Source organism: Mus musculus, chromosome 1, assembly GCF_000001635.26.
Source record: "Mus musculus strain C57BL/6J chromosome 1, GRCm38.p6 C57BL/6J".
NCBI classification, from domain to species: domain Eukaryota; kingdom Metazoa; phylum Chordata; class Mammalia; order Rodentia; family Muridae; genus Mus; species Mus musculus.
In genome coordinates, this window is record NC_000067.6 from 89135269 (window position 1) to 89157804 (window position 22536).

At 50.0% G+C, this 22536-nt stretch overlaps 1 protein-coding gene across 4 annotated transcripts in view; it reads left to right on the forward strand.

Annotated features, from left to right (window-relative positions):
• The window catches only part of Sh3bp4 (SH3-domain binding protein 4), an 84755-nt gene extending 64936 nt beyond the window's left edge, over nucleotides 1-19819 (forward strand). For 2 of the 4 annotated variants that reach the window (XM_030243887.1, XM_006529975.4), the window contains 4 exons: nucleotides 2291-2535; nucleotides 8282-10638; nucleotides 16932-17120; nucleotides 17859-19800. In XM_030243887.1, the coding sequence (XP_030099747.1) occupies nucleotides 2418-2535; nucleotides 8282-10638; nucleotides 16932-17120; nucleotides 17859-18083 (2889 nt within the window). In that variant the 5' untranslated portion in view covers nucleotides 2291-2417 and the 3' untranslated portion in view covers nucleotides 18084-19800. Of the gene's footprint in view, nucleotides 1-2290; nucleotides 2536-8281; nucleotides 10639-16931; nucleotides 17121-17858 lie in introns of all 4 variants that reach the window. The other 2 variants (NM_133816.3, XM_030243890.1) reach the window with 2 other exon arrangements.
• The last annotated feature ends 2717 nt before the right edge of the window (nucleotides 19820-22536 follow it).

The following is a 22536-nucleotide window of genomic DNA, read 5'->3' on the forward strand; positions in this document are numbered from 1 at the left end:
AACGTATGGAAGAGAGGACTTATTTTGACATACGGTTCCAGAGGGATAAGAGTTCACCATGGCAGGCAGGCTGGCAGGCATGGCAGCAAGTGTAATAGAAGACGCAGGAAGCTGAGGGCTCACACACTGACCCGCAGGCACAAAAGCAGGGAGTGAATGAATAGCGTGGACCTTTTAATCGCAAAAAAAAAAAAAACCCCACCTTTACTGATGTACTTCCTCCAGCAAAGCTGCCCAAGTAGGGTCACCAACTGGGGACCAAACATTGGAGCCTATGGGAGACGTGTCTCATTCAAACCACCACACCTTCAGTGGCTTCCAGAAGTCCTCAGGGGGAAAGGTGAGCTGTGACCCATGCAGCCCTGGTCCTCACTCACTTGCCGAGGCACTCCAGGGCTCACCCCAGTTCCAGTCCCAGGCTCAGGTGCCTTTAGGCAGGGCTACTCTGACTCCGTGTCCCGTGTCCCAGCACATCCCAGGCTGTTTACATGGGAGCCAAGGCAAGATTCTGCCCCTAGGGTTCTAAAGTCAGGAGGTTGCCTTGAAGCTTGTCATTAGTGCCCCTTCTTTGTGCCATTCGGACTCGGGTTCTTTAACCCTCCAGAAAATCAGTCTTGTGGCCTGGACTGGGATGGCAGAGATGACCAGCTCATTTCTGATGGAAGGACTTGTTAGACACAAGAGGAAAGCAAGCACAGGTAGTAAACACCAGTGTCCTTAGAGCAGATGAAGAACCAAAACATACTCCTTACTCACGGGTTCTCAGAGCAGCTCTGAGCTTCACCAGTGTCCTCAGGACAAGCCTGCCATCAGCTGTCACAGCCAGTAGGCATCTCCTGACCTTCCCTTCTGTATTGGCAGCACAGTCTACTGCCTCTCCTTAGACACCCCGGCCTTCAGAATCGCAGGGGACACTTGTGCGGCTGGAAAGTTGGCAAGCCCAGGCTGTGTATGGGCTCCAGCCCATTCCTGAAGTGACTTTCCCCCCCCCCCTCCCACTCTCCAACCTCTTTCCTCTGTCATGAGTTCCCCAGTGTCCGTAAATGGCACGGAGTCTCTGGCATAGAGAGCTTGCAAGCTGTGATCTTCTGGAATCTTAAGGTGGGCGGGAAGTCGGAAGCCTTTCTTGGATCTCTGCCCACTGGTCCCTGGAGCCAAGACTGGCCTCTGATGCTTGGTAGTAGTAATTGGTATTCATTGAGACCTTGCCTCACGTTGTGTATCATTCCATCGTGTGTATTTCTTAAGAAATACAGCAAGTGTAGTTAATGGGCTGGATAGGATTCAGGATTTGTATTGTTAGCAGCAGCAGGAGGTGGGTGCTGAGCCTGCACATTCTGTACATGGGTCCTTTGAGCTGGGGATGTAGTGCCTGGGGCTGGTGAGCTTACTTTGTCATAGAGAGCTGTGTGAGGGTGCCACACCTGCGTCAGAGGCCCCATTTTCAGCCATGTTCTAGGTGGAGTGTTGAGCGCCCCATTGTTTGGGGCTGAGGCGGTATGCATTGGTTTCTGGTAGAGAAGCTGCAAATTTCACGCATTGAAATCAGCTCTTATTGCTATTTCTTGCCCGTCGTCAGTCCTGGTTTAGGGTCTGCTCCAAGCCAACGAAAGACCCCGCCACAAATTTTAAGCCTGGTCTACCTCATCCTACTAAGAACCAACCGTACTCATAATTATGTCCACCAGCAGCCTAGGAATAGCAGTTTGATAGTGTGCCCAATTTCACATGTATTCATTAGCTGCACGTCATAAACCTGGTAGCCCCCAAGGACTGTGCGTATGATGTCTGTTCAGTTCTAGTGGGGACTAGGGGTACACATAGGCAGGGAGCAGCCTCCCACCCCTACCCCCACCCCCAAGCCACCATGGCAAGGCTTCAAGAGCAAATGGTGTTACTGGCTCTCTGTTCCTTGTGCCAAGCCTCCCACGGCCACTCCTCCAACAGGACCCGCCACTCTGGACAGACAGGGGCTGTTTTCTTCCTGAGTCCTGGAAGTGCCAATGTACTGCACGGTCTGAGGCTGCCCTCTTTGACTGCACTGAATGGCCATCCAGGTGCTGGGACACATTTCACAGACCCCATTGTGCCCTAGGAAGAGCATCTCTACGTGCCCACTGGGCACAGGGTCTGTGCAGCTTGCCACTTCTGCTCCTGGGCCAGAGCAATGAATTGGGTCTCTCTCTTCACTGGAATGGTCTGGAAGAAACAGGACTCCCTCCTCCCATAAGATTACCCTCGAAGCCATGCTTCACTTGTTCAGAGGAAATTATTTCTCCTCTCCCTTCAGGAAGAAGCACACTGCCAAGTTGACCCTGCCGTGCAGCGTGACTTTATGAGACAGCAGCTGCTGTCCCTGCTGGAACTAGGGGAGGAGACATGAGACCATAGTACCTCACCCACCCAAGAGGCTCACCATGGCAGCCCAGCGTATCCGGGCAGCCAACGCCAGTGGCCTCCCTCGGTGCAAGTCGGAGGGGACTCTGATAGACCTGAGCGAGGGCTTCTCAGAGACAAGCTTTAATGATGTCAAAGGTAAGTTCCTAGCCAACCCCTGCCTGAGGGGGACATGGGGATATTGATGGCTCGTGGATTTACAGGCAGCCAGTTTTACCATCAGCTCTCTAACCTTTCTGCTATTCATTCCTCCCTGAAAACAGTGCCATTTATCTCTGGATGTGTAGGGAGATTGTGTGTGCACGCATGCTCTTACTAACTTATGTGTGCAGAAATGCACATGGGTTGGGGCACACGTGGATGCAAGTTCACTTGGAGGCCAGATGTCACACAGATGCCACCGGCCTTGGTGTTTGAGGCAGGATCCTCCTGAACCTGGAACTTATTATGGAGTGTAGCAGTCTGGCTGGCTGGCTTTCAGAATTGGGCTGTTGGGCAAACCTCTCAGCTACATGCTTGGATCCCACCCGAGGTGTCATTTGATTCCCAAAAGTCTACTTTGACCTTGCTGCACCACATAGTGGCTTGTTCCTTGGGATGTATTGGTAGCATCCTGGTCCCTTGTTACAGTGTTTAGCCTTCCTACAGCATCAGCAGTTTATTACTGATCACACACACACACACACACACACACACACACACACACGTCCTCCTTGAAGAGGGCCAGATAACATTGACTGCTCACTCTGAAGTCACTCCTTGTCTTCTTCTCACACTGAACACTCAGAACTTTATCTCTGTTCCTTCTCCCTTGGCAAACTCAGAACTAAGTGATCCTGGACTGAAGCCACGGCCCCCGAGGCTTTGCACCGCTTTCCTGTTCCTCTGCCCTGGCATAGGCATGCAGTATTGAGCCCCACTGCAAGTGTTCTTTGAAAGAAGGAGAACAAACTGGAAGGTGTTATAGCAACAGAGTTAGTGGGTGTTGCTATAAATAATAGAACATTTGTTTTTAGAGTTTTTTTTTAATTTTTTTTAGCAGTCGGGTAATGGGCAATGTGTTCTTACTTCAAGCTTTAGGGAGCAGGGCGGGAGGGGGGCTAGAAAAGGTGAGTGGAACATGGAAGGATCTTGCTCAAAACATAGAGGAGAGAGCAGAGTATTTAAAGATAACAGCAGTGATCCAAAAGCAAACAGCCTTGACCAAGTGTGCAGAGCCACTGTACTGCAGGGAGGGCATCTGAGAGTCTGAGTCGCTCAGGACTGAAGAGCCTTGGTCTGCACGGGAGATCCCTCGGCCTCCATACTGGCCTGTCCCTCCTGGCTGCGTCACTTCCATTTACCTGGTGTGCACATCAAAAGGCAAGCAGCTCTTGCCACAGCACCTGCTGCGGACAGAGTCTTCCCTCATACATGTTTTGCCTACAAAACACTTATGTCAGGGGATAGAAAACGTGTTATTCAGGACCCCAAAGTTGCAAAACATCCAGGGAGGTTTTATGTATTATAAAACAACCGATCTAGGCCGTTCACCCCATATCTCATTAAGATGGGATTCGATGAGGATTTGGAGGAATAAAATCTCTGTCCCCGTGTCCTCCTGTTCCCAGGTGTTGTCGGCCATTGATGGAGATGATGCATAGATCTCCAGAAAGGAATGGAGGACACAGTCCACCATGGTCATTCCCCAAGGGATGGGAGAGACAGATCTCTGAGTGAGATGTATTCTCCTGTGCCCTAGAGGGAGAGTGCTCAGAATTTTAAGTAAAAACCATTCTTACTCTTCAGTCTGGTGAAGCGAAGACGATAATTTGTATTGATGTATTTCAGACTGTGTACAAAGCATGCTCTGGTGCTTTGGCTTTTGGTTTCTTTTTTAATTTTGAAAACCTTGGCTGTAAGAGAATTAATTACTGGAAGAGAACACAACAGGACATAACTTTGGAGGGATTCTGACAAGGTCTTAATGGCTGCCGTGTGCTATTTAATTTTCACCTGTGGGGTTTGTTTGTTTTGTTTTGTCTTTTATTTCTCGTATGTGCATCAGGGAAGAAAAATGTGTCCTGTTAACTAGAGGGCACGACCAGCCACACAGGTGTGGGAGAGAAGCGCTTCTGGGACCTCCAATCCTGCCCAAGTCTCGCTTTCCTATTCCCACGTTTCCTACAGAGTCTCTTGGGGCTGAGGGCAAAGGCCTCAGAAACACCATGTGACCAGCCCTCCTGTCTCTGCCCCTTCCTGCCGTACCAAAAAAAAAAAAAAAAAAAATTTCTCCCAGACGGTCAGGGAGATCCCTGGGCCAGGAGGAAGGCCCACAGCCTCACCTACCCTTCCCAAGCCTCTGATCTTCGTCAGATGTGAGGGATTAAGATGCTTATTCCAGAGGAGCCCGGCCCCACATCTCAGGGAGAAGTGACAGAGCCAGAAGTTAAGAGAGATGGGAGCAGACAGACCTTGCTTGGGGCTAGCATCCTCCGCATCTCCCTACTCGGCCCTCTAGGGCTATCAGTCATCAGGTCCCTCTTCAGCTGATTTCACATCTTCTCGTGGACTGTCTGAGCTTCCCTCCGGTTCCCCTGCCCCTTGACTGGTACCTGTGGCGCCGCTCACATTAGCACACTCCAGAGAGGAAGCTGGCCTGTCCCTTCGGGCTCTTTGTTTCCTCCCAACCTTTCAGGGGCAGGATCTGTGTGATGCCTCCTATTGTTCAGCTTGACCGGATTGAAAATGACCTAAGAGACAAATTTAGCCTGTGAGGGAGTTCCTAGGCTGAGTTAATAACTAAGGTTAATTAGGCTGAAGACTCAGCCTCAATGTGGGCGGCTCCATCCCATGGACTAGATAGAAAAAGAGAAAATGGGGAAGGCAGCTGAGGCCAGCATTCATTGCTCCGTGCTTCCTGATTGCGGACCAGCTGCCTCACACCTTGCTGACCATGGTACTCTCAAACATGAGCCAAAACTAAGCCTTCCTGGGAGTCCTTGCCTTGGCTGGGTATTTTGTCACAGCAATAGGAAAAGGGAACTAATACAGTTTGTCACTATTGTGACTTGGTGGCAGAAGGGCCTGGTCAGGGGAATTCTGACTTGCTTGTCTGCCAGCACCATGATTCAAACATTCTGGTCCTAACATGTGACTGTCAGCTCATGGATATTCCCTGCCCACCTACTGTGTGCCGGGATCTCTTGGAGCTTACATCCTTCTGAGAGATGAAGACTCCCACCCTTTCAGATATGGTCTCTTTAACAAAGAGACTGACAAACGTAATGCATACAGACATTCACATGCATGCTAGCAAGACCTGGGAACCTTTAGAGGGAAGTGAAGACCTCCTAATTGGAGCCTAACCTTGAAAGTTTCTAGGCAGGTTTGATGTGTGAGGAGTCTTAGGAAAAGGACAGGACAGCAAGGTGAGAGGTAAGTGTTCAGTAGCCCAGCTGTGTGACCCATGTCTGGGGCCACATTTGCCTGAGGTACAAGAGGGTGCCTCCTGGGACTCTGCACCCGATGCTGCTTACCTTCTCAAGGACTCCAGAACTCCAGGCGCTTTTGTGAGCTGTTGATTGCTACATCTCATCAAGTCTGCAGTGTGGTGATCGGGGTGGGGTGGGGCAGTGGTGTGGATACAAGGAGAGATTCCTTCTGCTAGAACTCCAGACCCAGGCAGACTGCCTCCTCCCTCCCCTGGTTTACATTGCAAACTCACACACTTGGAAAGACTTTGTCAACCTCGTTGGCCTCGGCTTCCATCTGAAAGAGAGTATGGCAGTGTATGGCAATGTTTCCAGGAACGTGATTTCCCCTTAAAGTCATGCAGTATTTTCCCCAAACGTTTCTGCCTCCTTGTTCCCCCTTCCCTTTAGAAAGGCAGAGAATACTAGTCCCTTGACTCCCTCTTTTGCACGCTAAGGAATTTTTTTTTAACCTTCTCTTCAATTTAATCGGTTTGTTTATTCCACTGAACTCTGAGGGTAAAAGAGAAATTCCCCCTGACCTTAGTAAGCGCTGTGAAGAAAAAGTGAAATTAGCAGGGAGTGGGTGGGTTTCAGATGACTTATGCATGATCCCATCTTCAAGCTGAGCAACCATGGGCCTCATCACAGCCTGCTGAGAAAGATGCCTTTTCTCCATCAGGAGAACGGGGGATCCCCAAGGCGACTCATCTCGGGTCTGGTGAGCTGGCGGCACCCAGGCATTCTCCGTTCTTGCATCCTTTTAAAAGTGAGAGGGGAGGTTCCAGGGTCCAGCTAAGCCGGATGCACCTCTGCCAGCTAAGCGATTCCTTGCCTGCTTCCCAAGCTTGGCCAGGAAGACAAAGTTGGGTTTGTTGTCTCCTTTCGAAGAAAAAGGAACCTGGCAGGTAATGGAGTCTGGGCAGCCAGTTCGACAGATGAAGCCCTAATGGCCACGGACTTCATCCTGTATCAAGCAGCTGTTAAGTTGATTTAGCTGAGAGTTTTGTCCTTTTGCCTGTTTCTGTATACACAGTTGGCTTTAGGAGATACTTTATTTGAGCCAGCAAGATGACTTAGTGGATAAGAGTTCTTGTTGCTTAAGCCTGAAGACCTGATATCAATTCCTGGATCCCACGGTGGAAAAAGAGAATCTAGTCCTGGAAGTTACCCTCTGTTTCACACACCCTTGCCATGTGCATGTATGTGTAGACAAACAACTTAGTTTCTTTTTAAAAGGAAAGAACAGCTACAGAGACCCAATGTCTACAGACTAAATAAGGCCATGGCACAGGACTTGCCCTGCAGTGGGTGGGGTGGGGTGGGGTGGCGGTTCCCCTGTCTGTTTCCATCAGAAAACATTTTCTCTGTCCCCTGAAAAGCATCTCACCTGGGCCTGGCACACAATCATTATTTTTCCAAGTACATACCCTGCGTAGATGACTTATTTCATCTGTTCTGGGTATTGTCTGTGGTATTCACAAGCATGGTGTGTTGGAGACGAACCATGCATTACCCTGGGTTGTTTTGAAAGTGATGGTTTCTTGGGCTGCGTTTAAGTAAAAGTAGTTATTGGGTACTAACACAAATGCATGGCTAGACCTCTGATTGTCAAGGTGTAGGAGAGGGAGGCCCCCATACTTTAAATAATCATTTAAAAAAAATACCCCCAAAAAATCTAGCCAGGTGGTGGTGGCGCACGCCTTTAATCCCAGCACTTGAGAGGCAGAGGCAGGTGGATCTCTGAGTAAGAGGCCAACCTGGTCTACAGAGCTAATTCGAGGACACAAAGAAACCCAGTCTGGGGAGGCAGAGTGGGGATAGACTCCCAAACAAACTCAAAAATCACTTGTGAAGAAAGGTGAGGGATGGGTGGCACTTTGTAACTTAGCTCATTCTGATTGTCAGGGACTTGTTCCTCTCCTTTTCTATCTTCCATACCAAAGAAGAACAAGGACTCAGTGATCCTGGCTGGAATCTGAGGGCTCTTGTCATTCCCAAGCTGTACGAGCCACTGCCTAGCCCAGGGCATCACTGGGCCGCTGCCTAGCCCAGGGCATCAGTGTGCTCTCTAGCATTTCACATCTGTCCTTTCTTTCATCATGGTAACAGTCCTGGTCAGAAATCAGGTAAAAACATTATCAAAATGAGCTGCTCAGCACAAGTGGGCATGTCCACTACTGTCATATAGTTTGTCTTTCTAAGGTGGCTAAGGAACATTCATTCCTCTGAGTCCTTTGCCTCACTTAGAAGGTTGACTTGGAAAGTGGCTAAGTGGATCTTCACCCTGGCTGGTTTCTGTTGTTATCCTGGCCGGGTTGGTGACTGCATCATCTGTTTCTAGCCGTCCCACCCTCCTCCACCCCCCTAACTTGGAAGTGTCTCCTGTACCTGTGGGCCTGACCTCACACTGTCTCTTTGTTCTTATGCAGTGCCTTCCCCCAGTGCCTTGCTCGTAGACAACCCCACGCCTTTTGGAAACGCAAAGGAAGTGATTGCCATCAAAGACTATTGCCCAAACAACTTCACCACCCTGAAGTTTTCCAAGGGCGACCACCTCTACGTCTTGGACACGTCTGGTGGGGAGTGGTGGTACGCTCACAACACCACCGAGATGGGCTACATCCCTTCCTCCTACGTGCAGCCATTAAACTACCGGAATTCTACCCTGAGTGACAGTGGCATGATCGACAATCTTCCGGACAGCCCTGAAGAAGTTGCCAAGGAGTTAGATCTGCTAGGGGGTGGCTGGACCGATGACCAGAAAGAATCTGGCAGGCCCTATAGTAACAACCCTTTCTGGAATGGAGTCCGAACGAACCCCTTTCTGAATGGGAATGCACAGCCCAGTACGGATGAGCTAAACCCCAAGAGTACCGTGGATTTGCTCCTGTTTGACACGGGCACATCTTCCTTCACTGAGTCCAGCTCGGCGACCACCAACAGCACCGGCAACATCTTTGATGAGCTCCCAGCCACCAATGGACTCCAGGTGGAGCAGCCTGTCAAGCGGGACAACCCCTTTTTCAGAAGCAAGCGTTCCTACAGCCTTTCGGAACTCTCCGTCCTGCAAGCCAAATCGGATGCTCCCCCAACGTCCAGCTTCTTCACAGGCTTGAAGTCGCCTGTCCCGGAACAGTTTCAAAGCCGAGAAGACTTCCGAACCGCCTGGCTCAATCACCGGAAGCTGGCCCGTTCCTGCCATGACTTGGATCTGCTCGGCCAAAGCCCAGGCTGGGGCCAGACCCAAGCAGTGGAGACAAATATTGTGTGCAAGCTGGATAGCTCTGGGGGCTCCGTGCAGCTTCCTGACACCAACATCAGTATCCATGTGCCAGAGGGCCATGTAGCTCCTGGGGAGACACAGCAGATTTCCATGAAAGCCCTGCTGGACCCTCCGCTGGACCTTAACAGTGACAGATCCACCAGCGTAAGCCCTGTGGTGGAGGTGAAGCTGAGTAACCTAGAGGTGAGTACCTTCATCATCTTGGAGATGAAGGTCTCCGCCGAGGTGAAGGGCGACATCTTTAGCAAAAGCACGGTGGTCCTGCAGTGCCTGAGAAGTGACTCAAAGGAGGGGCCTTATGTGCCCATCCCTCTCGCCTACAGCTATGGGGACACCATACAGGTACAGCTGGACAACCTGGAACCCTGCATGTACCTAGCCATCGTTGCCCAGGGCCCCAACATCCTCTACCCTTCCACCGTGTGGGATTTCATCAATAAGAGGGTCACCGTGGGTCTCTATGGTCCCAAACACATCCATCCATCCTTCAAGACAGTAGTGACCATTTTTGGACATGATTGTGCCCCCAAGACCCTCCTGGTGAGTGAGGTGACTCGGCAGGCTCCCAGTCCTGCCCCCGTGGCCCTCCAGCTGTGGGGCAAACATCAGTTCATTCTGTCCAGGCCCCAGGATCTCAGAGTGTGTATGTTCTCCAATATGACTAACTATGAGGTCAAGGCCAACGAGCAAGCCCGAGTAGTGAGAGGGTTTCAGATGAAGCTGGGCAAGGTGAGCCGTCTGATCTTCTCCGTCATCTCCCAGAACCCCAATGAGCTGTCCGACTTCACCCTGAGGGTCCAGGTCAAGGATGATCAGGACACGATCCTCACGCAGTTTTGTGTCCAGACTCCGCAGCCGCCCCCTAAAAGCGCCATTAAACCGTCGGGACAGAGGAGGTTTCTTAAGAAGAACGAGGTCGGGAAGATCATCTTGTCCCCGTTTGTCGTTACAACCAAGTATCCAACGTTTCAGGACCGCCCCGTGTCTAGCCTCAAGTTTGGCAAGCTTCTAAAGACAGTGGTGCGGCAGAACAAGAGTCACTACCTGCTGGAGTACAAGAAAGGTGACGTCGTGGCTCTGCTCAGCGAGGAGCGCATCCGGCTCAAGGGACAGCTGTGGACCAAGGAGTGGTACATCGGCTACTACCAGGGCAAGGTGGGCCTGGTGCACACCAAGAACGTGCTGGTCGTCGGCAAGGCCCGGCCCAGCCTGTTCTCGGGGCCCGAGCTGAGCACCTCAGTGCTGCTGGAGCAGATCCTGCGGCCCTGCAAGTTCCTTACCTACATCTATGCCTCTGTGCGGACCTTACTCATGGAGAACATCAGCAGCTGGCGGGCCTTTGCTGATGCCCTGGGTTACGGCAACCTGCCGCTCACCTTCTTCTGCCGGGCAGAGCTGGACAGCGAGCCGGAACGGGTGGCTTCCGTTCTGGAAAAGCTCAAGGAAGACTGTAACAACCCTGACAACAAGGACCGGAAGTCCTTCCAGAAGGAGCTGGTGATGGTGAGTGCTAGAGCAGGTGTCCAAAACTCGGATGAGCTTCCTGAGGTAGACAGGCATGGGTCACACTGGGCTGAGTCACAGGGACGCTGTTGGGAATGTCATGGGACCCCCAAGAAAGGTGTCTCTTCTCTCTTCTGTTACAGTTCCGATCCTCTATGGTTTCCTGTGGTCTTGAATTCACTGGTTAGTTTTTGACAACTTGACACAAACTAGAGAGTCTCTGTAAACTGGGAACCTACATTAAGAAATTGCCCCCATCAGATTGGCTTAAGGGCAAGTCTGTGGAGCATTTTCTTGGTTAATGAATGATGTGGGAGGGCCCTGCCCAGCCCACTGTGGGGTGTGCTGTCCCTGTCTGCTCATCCTGGCTTGTATAGAAAAGCAGACTGAGAGAGCCCTGGGCAGTGAGTTCATAAGCTCCGTGGTTCATCCTCTGCTCCTGCTTGAGTTCCCGCCCTGGCTTCCTTTGGAGACCGACTGAGATCAGTATGTGTCAGCCACATACATCCTTTCTTCCCCCTGGGTTCCTTTTGGTCACAGTGATTATCACAGCAATAGAAAGCAAAGTCGGACACCATGGGAAAAGGGCATGATCCAGAGGCTTCTACCTGGGTCTTTGAAGGGTATCTCTTGTGTCATTAGGTCCCCAGCAGACTGTGACATAGTGGTTAAAGCCTTTTTGCCCCAACGTCTGGCCTCGCTTCAATGTGAGTTCTGGCCTTATGTTGCCTGGTGCCTATAACATCTGTCTCTACTGGGATGCCTTCTTGCTCATTTGAGTCCATGGAGGACAGACTCTTGGCTGGTATAAAACAGATTGGCATTCTAAGGAATGCTTTAGAAAGGAGAGATTCTGACTCTGAGACACACTGACCTCAGGCTGGCTAGGGATGTTGTCAGAGACCTTTCCAGGTCTTGCAGCAGCCTGGGCTTTGGAGCATAAGGTAGTGGAACAGTCCTGTTTTTTCCCACAGGCTGCCCACCCTGTTGTATGGTTCTGACAGTCACCATTGACAGTAGAAACACTCGGTGAGCTCCTCTTGATCCTTCCTGCTTCCACTGTCCCCAGCGTTTGGCCGCTCTCCTACTCCATGTCTTTTCCCCACTTGCCCCTCTGTATGACATCATCAAGCCTCTCTGCATCAATACTGACGACCCTCAGAGGTAGAGCGGGGCATGTGACCCTTTGAATATGGCCCATGGTAACATGGGACAAACAAGCCTGATCCCCAGGAAGGCAGTGTGGATTGTGGTTAGGAGGGGCCCTTGACACTTAGGTCCCAGAGGATCTTGGTGGCAGCAGTTAGTTTCGCTGGGAAAGAAGCCAGGAGTGAATGGGGACAGCCATGGTCTCTGCATGTAGGTTTCCTACAGGGGTCGAACAGGTCTCTTTCAGCTACATTGAATGTGAAGTGGATTTCCAGAAGGTCGTGGAGAACCTCCCTTGCCCTGGCCGCCTTGGGTGGCTGGAGCTCCCCAGGGCAGTAGTACGTGTCCATGTATTCCCTGGGAGCATCCTTCATTGCCAGCAGAATAGGTGCTTCCATGGAACGTAAGCAGCACCTATTGTCCCTCCCACAGCTGAAGAAATTTCCCTGGAAGAGACCCAGTTTCTTCCTCTGTGGGCAGACTTCAGGAATGGGGGGCTCTATGCCCATTTTCTAAATACTTCCATGGTCTGGCTCTTAATGGTGTGGCAAGTTTGGAGAGGATTTGGGTCTCTTTGGTCTGTGGAGGGGTGTGCCACTGAGGCCCCTTTGCCTTCCTGACTGTAGTAGATGCAACTCAGCCTTGGCTGGAACTTGGCCCTGGGGCAAGGGCAGTTTTATAATAAAAAAGAATCCAGGTTCCTCTGTTTTCTTCTCCCCATCAATCTTGGGCATTGCCTCCCGAGCAGTGAAATTTTAATAGCTGTCCAAACGTCAAACACTCACTGCTAGCTAACCCCAACCTCGTTTGCCTGCTTGTTTCCTCATGATTCATGACGGAGGGTTAGTCAGGTTTTCTATAGACCTGGCTGCAGCCAGCAGGTCACAGCTAGGCCAGTGCCCTCTTCTTGTAAACTGCCTTAGCATCACCAGTACCTCTGCTTTGGCACCTATAGCTAGAGTAAGTAGGAAGTTGAAGGTTTGAGGTAGCCACTGTACATAGTGGAAGTCTCACTAGGGGCCAGAGGCTCCTCACCATGGCCACCAGACTCCTCCCCTGTACCTCAGGCCTGTGGCTGCCCATGCCTCTCTCTGCCTGTGGCCTTTTTCTCTGTGTTCTGCATGCAGCAGCTGTCCTCTTGCTGGGAGCTCCGGAAGCTGGTGTCGTCCTTGCCTGGAGCTCCTGACGATGAATTCTCTCAGATGTCCATTCCAATGTCCCTTCCAGCCCCTGATGGAGCAAGCTTGTGTTCCTGGGTCTTCATAGTGCTTGCTCAAGTCAAGATGGCTGTGTATTTGTTTCTCATTGCTGCCCTCCATTAGACCTGAACTCTATGGAGAAAAGGCACAGAGAAAATCCATGAAGAGGGAGGGAGGGAGAGAGAAAGGGAGGGAGTGACTGCGTGAGTAGTGGCTTCAGCTAAGAGACATCTGAGCCTTCTGTGTTCTTTTGGGTCCCACCGTGCTTCCTTTCTCTTCTGTAATTCACGCCCTGTGTGTAGCAAGAGCTATCAACTTAAATCACTCAAGGCCTCCATTGACCTTGACAATGGCTGCAATTTGTGGTGGGTGTTCCACAGTTGACTTTTCTGGGGCTGCCTGCTCTCTGGTACCTTGGCATATTTGATGGGAGGCACTGGTGGTTTTGATGACCATTGAAGTTCAAGACCCTCTGGGAAGCCTGTGTGTTATAATTCTAAGTCACGGGCTCTTTCCAGGGAACACTGTTGGGTACATATATAGCTAGTGTCACTTTGGAGTCAGCTGGCTGAGAGTGACAGGAGACGCTTTGAAAATTCTGAGAAGCCCCATCCCTGAAGTTACTGGCCCAGACCATGGCAGGGGTAGGAGACTTGGTTCTGTAGCCTGAAGTTTGGTATGGAGGTTTAGGGTTGTTTCCTGAAGGGGAAAACTGCAGAATGTTCTGGTCTTAAGGTGTTGAAATCCTGGTGCATCTTCTGTTGTACTGTGTGGGCCTTGGGAAAAGGGTTTTCTGAGTGTGTTTGGAAGCCAGTGGGAACACATGCTCATGTGTGTATATTCCGTGAATACACTGGGAAGAAAATAGTCTGACTGCAGGCGTGTGTGCACCTTGTAGATCTGAGTTACTGTCATCTTGCCAGCACAAGTTTGAAGTGGCCTGAGGCAAAAAGGGTCATAGGCAGGACTCCCAAAGAACTAACTCTTGAGGGACTGTGATGGGTTGTATCCAGTAATATGCTTTTTAGTTTAAGGCAATACACCAATACACTTAAAAATACATATTTAGTTTTTATTTTATATGTATGTATGTACATATGTCTCTGTGTATGTGTGTGTGTGTGCGTGCGTGTGTCTGTGTGTGTGTCTGTCTGTCTGTAAAACATGTACCCTTGAAGGCCAAAGGGGAAGGAACATCAGATCCATTGACACTGGAGTGACAGATATTTGTGAGCTACCTGATGTATGTGTTGAGACCTGAACTCTGGTCTTCATGACAGAGCAGCAAATGGTGTCGCCAACTAAGCTATCTCTCTAGTCCCAGGCAGCATGCCTTTGGTGTAAAACAATGTTTTCTATTTTAAGGACACCATCTTGAGTAGGCCCTGTGGTCTCTGTTGGTTTTTTTTTGGGGGGGGGGTGGGAAGGAGAAAATGTTGGCTGGAAATTAGAGGAAAAGAAATTTAAGTAGACGAACCCATGGTGATCTCATTAAACCCTCCCCCACCCTCTCCCCAACCTGATCCTGGAGCTACTGCTAAGGACAAGTCTCCAGTAGTCCATTGAATCACAGTATGGGGACATACAGAAAAAGGGCTACAGTGGGCCCTTTGCAGGAATGTGTCTGACAAGGAAGGGGTGAGACTGTAAGGCGCAAATCAAGAAGGCAGTTGTCTCCAGCAGGGAAGATGACCGAGCTGCCCAGGATACCAAGGAGGGTGGCTATCAAGAGAACAGAAGTGGCAAGGAGACTCAGGATGGATCATGAAGGAAAACCCACCTTATTCTGCAGACCAAGAGGTCACAGAGACTAAGCTGCTGGCTGTATAGTTAACTGGGTGAAGACGTAGGTCCATCTTGTATCATGCAGGAGAGCTTTTCCATTCAGACGAGAACATCTCAGGAGCAAACACACTAACACGAGCCCAAGTACTAGTTTACCTATTTTCCTAAGAGCTTGTAGAACAAGTTAGCATCCACATATCCTGTGCCCAACTGTTACTGTACATAATATCTTACAGAGACACAGCGTGTCCCTTGACCTCCCAGCTGTCTGCAGTTTAACTTGTGATGAATTTTAAAGTCACCTTACCACAACCTAAAATTGCTTGCAAAAAGAGTTTCAATTGAAGAATTATTTAGGTCAGGTTGTTCTGTGGTCATGTCTATGGGGAATTGTCTTGATTGATGATTGATGTATGAAGACCAAGCCCACTGTGGGCAGTGCCATTCCCTGGGCATGGGGCCCTGAAACTGTATAAAACTGAAAGCAAGAAGCAGACAGGATGGGTGTATTTGTTTCTCTCTGCTCTTGACTGTGAGTATGATATGACTGACCAGATGAATTCCTGCCTTGACTGCCCCTCAGTGATGAACTATAACCTGAAATTGTAAGTCAGATAACCCCTTCCTCCCATGTTGCTTTAAGATGTTTCTCACAGCAACAGAAATAAAACTAGAAGGGCTGCTGTCAGGCAACGTCTTTCTGCCCTGTGGAATGCTGGGACAGAAACCATGTGGCCTACAAGCCACAATTTCAATCTGCCCCTTCGCTCATATTAGCAAAATTCTATCTGAAATGAGTATTGTGTTTTATTTCCTTTGGTATTTTCCAGCATGCCTTTGTATACTTGAGTGAGCCGTGGGATGGGTAGGATTCCCCAGAGCTGGAATCCTGAGGCACACTTCCCATTGCTAGTACTTAACGTGTATCCAAAGCTCACCCGTTTGGAGAATGCACTCAAACACACTGGGTGGTATGAGCAGCTGGTAACAGGCAGAGCCAGTGCTGGGCTCAGAAAAAGTGGAGTGAGAAGAGCCCAGTCGAGTGCAGGAGAGGTGAGACGCCCTCATTGCTGACTTCAAAAGCACTAGCCTAGTCACTAACGGCTACTCCCAGAAATGGAGCCTTAGCTACCCTGGACCTGGCCCTGTGCTCTCCTAACCAATGGCCTACATTTCTCAGGACCTTTGTATTCTGTGCCCAGAGCCCCAGGGGAGAGAGCGGGTTTACTGGCTCCTGCCAAGAGTTGACTTGAATCGAAGCAGGTGATTTTGACGCACTCTGTCACCTAGGACATAAGGCCACCTCCAGAGCCAGGCACCCAAGTGCATAGACACCACGGCTTGTTTGATGTGATTAAGTGATTTATTGTCAAGCCCTCTTCATTTGCATCCTCTCCCAGGATGACACATAGAGCTGAGGTGACCTTTCCTGCCCCAGTCTATCCCTAAACTCACAGCCCTTCAAACAAAGCTTAATTCTAACTCTTGACCACTGACACATCACACATCCACTCCGAGACACATGGCTATACACATGATCATACTTTTTTTTTCTGGAATATAAACACATATTTAGTTTTATTAAAAATGATCTCTTTTCAGATACCAAAATCCAAGCGATGATCACTTTCAGAAATACATAAGTAGTTGACATAAGGTTAACCCTTTCACCCTGTCATCAGGATGGGTCAGCTCTCGATGTGCCATTGTCATGGAGAGAACCTCAAAAAACTGAGTCCTGCTTCTGCCTCTGGTCTCTCTCTCTCTCTTTCTGAGGGGCTCTGGACTTAGCTGCTCAGTGTCTGCCAGTATGTCCTATTACCAGCACAGCAGATGTGCTTGGCCAGCCTGAGTCAGGCCTTCCCGTGACTGGGAGTACCTCTCACCTTCCCTCTACTGCCTCTGGAAAGAGTATCAGTCCAGCCCTGGCTCATAGGTGGGTGGCTCTTATAAGGGCATTAGCCATGGTGGCCTGCACCCTGTCGTCTTACATTTTTCATGTTATAATCCCAAAAGCCCTTAAGGCATCTGTACCCTCTTGCACACCTGTGGTGCCAGGCAGGGGCCTTAGAACTCTTAGGATAAAGAGCATCATCTACAGGTTGACCGTCCCCTGAAGCCAAGCCTACCCTGGCCTCATGCTGCATTTCATCTTCCCAGGCTTTGCTGAAAATGGACTGCCAGGGCCTGGTGGTGAGACTCATCCAGGACTTTGTGCTCCTGACCACAGCTGTCGAAGTGGCCCAGCGCTGGAGGGAACTGGCTGAGAAGCTAGCCAAGGTCTCCAAGCAACAGATGGATGCCTATGAGTCTCCTCACCGAGACAGGAATGGGGTAGTAGACAGTGAGGTGAGTGGGGCTCCAGCCCCTTGGTTACTTTCTTTGCCCTCAGTTCCCTAGGGCCCTTGGGGTCCAATAATAAACCAATCTGCTTCATAGCACTCTAGCAGGGTAGGCTGAGGTGAAGTGAGGTTGCCCAATACAAAGTATACCCTGGCTAGGTGGGAGGCATCAGCCTGTTGTTCAGATCCTGTCTTCAAAACCTGGCATAGAGGGGTCAGGGCTGCTGTGCCACAATCTGGGCAGAGCACCGTCCTCCCTTGCTAATTTTACTTTTAAATTACCTCCTGCAACATCAATGAGTATATTAACAGAGCCGGGGGGGGGGTCCCACTATATTGGCTGAATTCCTGCTATGTTACCTAACTTCAACAAAGGTTGGGTGTGCTGGAGTCCTGCCCAGACACTGCCTGTTTGTGGAGGTGACCCTGGAAAGCTGATTCAGTCTCACGAGGCAGGGAAGCAGGAAGTCCCAAGAGGGAGGGTGCGTTCTCTATGCATGGGCAGTTTCTGATACACGGCACGGGTGAAAGTGGGTGCTGTAAGGCAGGAGAGATCCATCTCATGACTCGGACACAGGAGGACCCCACCCTTTCCCTAGTGTAGGCTAGGTTGCACTAAGGGCTCCACCTGCTGCTGTGAGTGTCACAGGAGTGACTGACTGAGGGACCTCACCATCCTGACCTTTCTCTTTCTTTCTTTCTTTTTTTTTTTTTTTTTAATGTTTCTGTTCACTGCATCACCCAGGCCATGTGGAAACCTGCCTATGACTTCTTACTCACCTGGAGCCACCAGATTGGGGACAGCTACCGAGATGTCATCCAGGAGTTGCACATAGGCCTGGACAAGATGAAGAACCCCATCACCAGGCGCTGGAAGCACCTCACAGGGACACTGATCCTGGTGAACTCACTGGACATCCTGAGGGCAGCTGCCTTCAGTCCCGCGGACCATGATGACTTTGTGATCTGAGTGGGATCCCTGCCCTACTGCTCACTGGAGTTGGGACTCTGCCCACCAGACCTGGGACTCCACCCACCAGAGCTTGGGACTCCACCCACCAGAGCTGGGACTTGGCCCATCATCTCTCCACAGTGGGCTGTGCCATCACCGGGTGGTGCAGGGAGGGATGGCTGCTCAGGTCGAGGCCTACCTGCCAGCCACGCCCAGGAGGGACTGAGGACTTTTGACTTTCTTCCCCTCCCCTCTATCCAGGGGCAGGTCCCAGGGGCTTTCTACTTCCAGTTGCCAATTGTGTTGCTTTCTATTTGTTGAAAATGTACGTTTAAATTTAAAATCACTTTTTTAAACAGAAGACTTAGAAAGGACGTAAGAAAGGTGGTATCTAATTTTTTAATGGACTGTAAAGGTTATTTAAAAATTTTTTCACCTTAGTAAAGGCAAATGCTATTGAGGTTTTTATGTTCTTTAAAGGCCTTTTCAAATTATGTTCCAGGGGTATGTAGATATTGTAAGGCCACAGGTGTTTCTGAGTCCCAGACATACTTGTATTTTGACACGCAGAGTGGGAAAGGAGTTGGCTCTGTGCAGACATTTTCCACTTGTCGCCTGTGGGAAGACGAGCCCGTGGGCCTGGTGACTTGTACGTGGCCTTGAGGCTGCCCATCCCTCCTTCCTTCTACCTTGCTGTCCTCAGTGGCCATCCACATAACATGTTGGTCTGTGTGCTTCAGTGAGCTGCAAAGTCCCCACATGGTAGCTCAGTACCATTGAGATTCTTCCAACAAATAAGGAATCAGCTGGAGTTAGGGGGCCGGGGGGAGGGGTCCCTGTCACCTGTCTATTTGGTTATTTGCAGTAACCATTCTGAAGAACAATGCCCCCTGAGAACAAGGTGGTCCCTGCCACTCTGGGTCATTGAATGCTGGCTCCCTCAGGGCAGATCCACCTCTGCTATAGGTGGGAGGAACACCCTTGCACCCAGCCAGAACCTGGTGGCCCCTGGCTCTTCTTATGTCCACCATGGTCACCTGGTGACTTTTCAGGTGACATCATATGCTGGCGTGTAGAGGTGCCATCTGCCATTGCCAAACTCCGCACTTCATCTCCACGTTTAACCACCTCCTTCCTGGTGCGCCCACATCTCCTAAGGGGATAACATAGTTATCCAGCAGTGTAAATATTAGCACGAGGAACATTTTCCCTGAATGATGCTCTCTGGAAGGTTGGGAGCTTGCAGAGGATTGTACCGAGGTGGCGGGTTATGTGGTCCATGATGACTTCCAGGGTCACACAGTATCTGGCATTTGGGGAGGAAACGGGAAGTAGAAAGATCAGCAGTTAAGTGACCCTGGTAATGGGAAAGACTTGGGCTGTCTGTTTACAGGGCCAGTTCCAGAGCCTCCCTCTGCTTTGTAGGCACAGGCTGATGACCAGTGTCCAACTTCTGCTTCCGATCAGAACCCGCAGACCAACAGACTTAGAAGTAAACAGTAGGTATTAATGCTGTAGGAACCAAGTCACAGGACTCGCAGGTCACCACAGTAATGCCCGTTACTCTGCACCTTCATTTTGCCCAGAGAGCATCTCTTTCTTGCCTTTTTTCCCCAAAGAAGAAACAAAACCAGTCGCACCTTAAACCATGGATATTTTTCCTCAGGGGCTTTGAATAGTTTCCTATGCAACAAGACTTGTAGCACAAATTAAATTCTACAAAAGTTGCAGTAAATTTTATTTGGACATTTCAACTGGTTAGCGTGTGTGTGTGTGTGTGTGTGTGTGTGTGTGTGTGTGTGTCTGTCTGTCTGTCTGTCTGTCTGTCTGTCTGTCTGTCTTTCTGTGCCCAGCCAGACTTTAAATAAAAGCCAACATAAAGTCAGTGACTAGGTTCCTGTCAGTCACTCTGACAGTGTGGCAGTTGGTATTGGGGGGGGGGGGGTGTCTCTTACTGTTAATTGCTCATTCTTTACAACCAGGGGGGAGTCAGTGTTACCCAGGGCCCCCAAACAAAGGAGGCAGAAGTCTCTCCTTGTTCCTGGTCTCTACCACCTGGAACTAGTACCACCAACCCCCATCATGGAGTTCAGACCCAGCTGTTTCTGAGTGTGCCTGGCATTTCCTGGGCCTGCTGATTGCAGCAAGCAATGGAGGCCTTGCCCAGGTGGGTGTGCCCTTCCCATTGTCAGGGGAACTGGAACAAGGAGTGTAGGCACGGGACCAACCCCAGCTAGAAGTGGTGGGAGGAGCTGTGCTCATCAAGAGCCTGCTTGAGGGTATCTTCAATTGGATAGCCCAGGATAGACCAATCAGTCCTGGACAGCAACCCCTGATTTAGTTCAGATAACCCTGTTCTCATTTTAGGGTGATCTGATGAGTTTTCACCTATTTTGTAGTTAAAGTCCCAGCTGGACTGAAAACAGGCCAGTCCTGGGAACTCTGTCTAATGTGGGCAGCATTGAGAAGCTAAGCCTCTGAACAGCAGCCTGAGCGTGGTAACTGGCTCAGAGCCCTGTGAGCTCAGCCCCTCCACCTTCTACATCTATGTCCATTCTGGCTACTCCATCTTGGATCTTGAGTGTCCCCCACAACCCCTGGAGTTAAAGGCTTGGTCCTTGGCAGGTCACTGTTGGGGGTGGGGAGTAGAACCTTTAAAAGGTAGGGCCTGATGTGAGGAGGCCAGGATACTGGAAATGTACCCTTGATAGGAGTTGGGAGACAGACCTCCTTTTCTTTTGTTGTTTTATTTAAGCCTGGCCATGTAGTCCCTACTGTGTGTGTTTTCAAAGGCTCCATAACAGCAGAACCAGTCAGTCCTTGACATCAACTCCTGATTTGTGAGTCCAGATACACCTGTTCTCATTTTAGAATGATTTTCTGAATTTTCACCTATTTTGTACTTGAAGACATAATCCCATATGGCCCCATAACTTACATGTTACACGGGGCTAATAGGAAAATGGATTTTTCTCCAAGCGATAAGCATGGAAACTACTGGAGCCTTAATTAGGTTGGGCAAGTGCTGTGCCACAAAGCCATACCACTGCTCTCCCCACCCCCCAGGCCAGAAACAAGGCGTTTACCCCAGAGCAGCCGTAACAAGCTATGAACCTGAAAACAGCATCCTCTCACCGTTGCGGAGGCCAGAAGTCTAAAATGAAGGTATCAGGTGGCCTAACCAGTTCATTCCTTCATTATTAGGACACCAATAGCCAGATCTAGCTCCTAGCATAACCTAATGTGGTTTCAGCTACAAGGTCTAATCCAAATGACTCGCGGGTAGCAGATTTAGACTCATTGTGGCTTTTGGATGCCATGCAATGCAGCATGCTGTCTCTCTCCTTCCAAGCCACTCAGTGAAAAGCAGTGTTTCAATTCTGCTGTTGACATGGATACTATTGGTACTTACAAGCAGGTCAGAGCTTGGGAATTTGTAGGTGTCCTTTGGGACCAAATACTAACGATGTAAAAATTAGGTATGGGGCTTGGTCGCATACACCTTTAATTACAGCAGGCAAATCTCTTGAGTTCATGGCCAGCCTGGTCTACATGGTAAGACCCTGTCTCAAAAAAGTAAAAACGCACAGCAAACAAAAGCAGTGTGTGTATGGGTTGCTGGAGAGGTGGCTCAGTGGTTAAAAGCCTGTACTGCTCTTGCAGGGGACCAGAGTTCAGTTCCCAGTGCCTGTACTGGACAGCTCACAACTACCTTTAACTCCAGCTCTGGAGTCTCTAACCTAACTTGCCTCTACAGGCTCTTGCTTTCACACGTACATACCCACATACGTAATTACAAATAATAAAGCTTTAAAGAAAATAGGTTTTGATTTCCAGGAAAACAAGATGGGTTTTACCCATGATAAGTTTTTGCTTTGACCTCCACCCTTGGTGTGTACTTCGTCATACTTTTGTAATTCTTCCCTTGAGAATTTATCACCTGGCCACAACGCTCAAATTCAAACTTGTCATAGAACCTTCCTGATCAGTTCTTACCAGAGCTTACCAGCCAAGCAGTGAGGCTGGAAGTGAGATCTTTGCTCTCACCATTGCCAACCCCTTGCCCAAATGCTCCAAGTCCTGTTTCCAGTACACTCTACTGTCTCTGTTCTCCCCCATGGGACGCAGAAGTCTTCTTTGAGGGAATGAATCACTGGGAGTCAAGCCTAGACCCTCACCTATTCCAGGCAAGCATTCTACCACTGGGCTAACATCTCAGCTCTTGGTGTTTTAAGATAGGGTCACGATAACTTGCCCAGTTGGTCCTTAAATTTCCTCTGGACACAAGACCTTGCACTTGTTGCATCCCTCTGCCTCAGCTTCCAAGTAGCTGCCATTCCAGGCCTGGCTCCAGAAGGCCTTGCTACCCGGAGTGTTCCCTTCCCTTCCTCCTAGCTGGGTGACACACAGAACTCTCCAACGGAAGAAGCCTGTCTGTGTCTAAACCCCAAGATGTTTGTTGCAAGGGGTG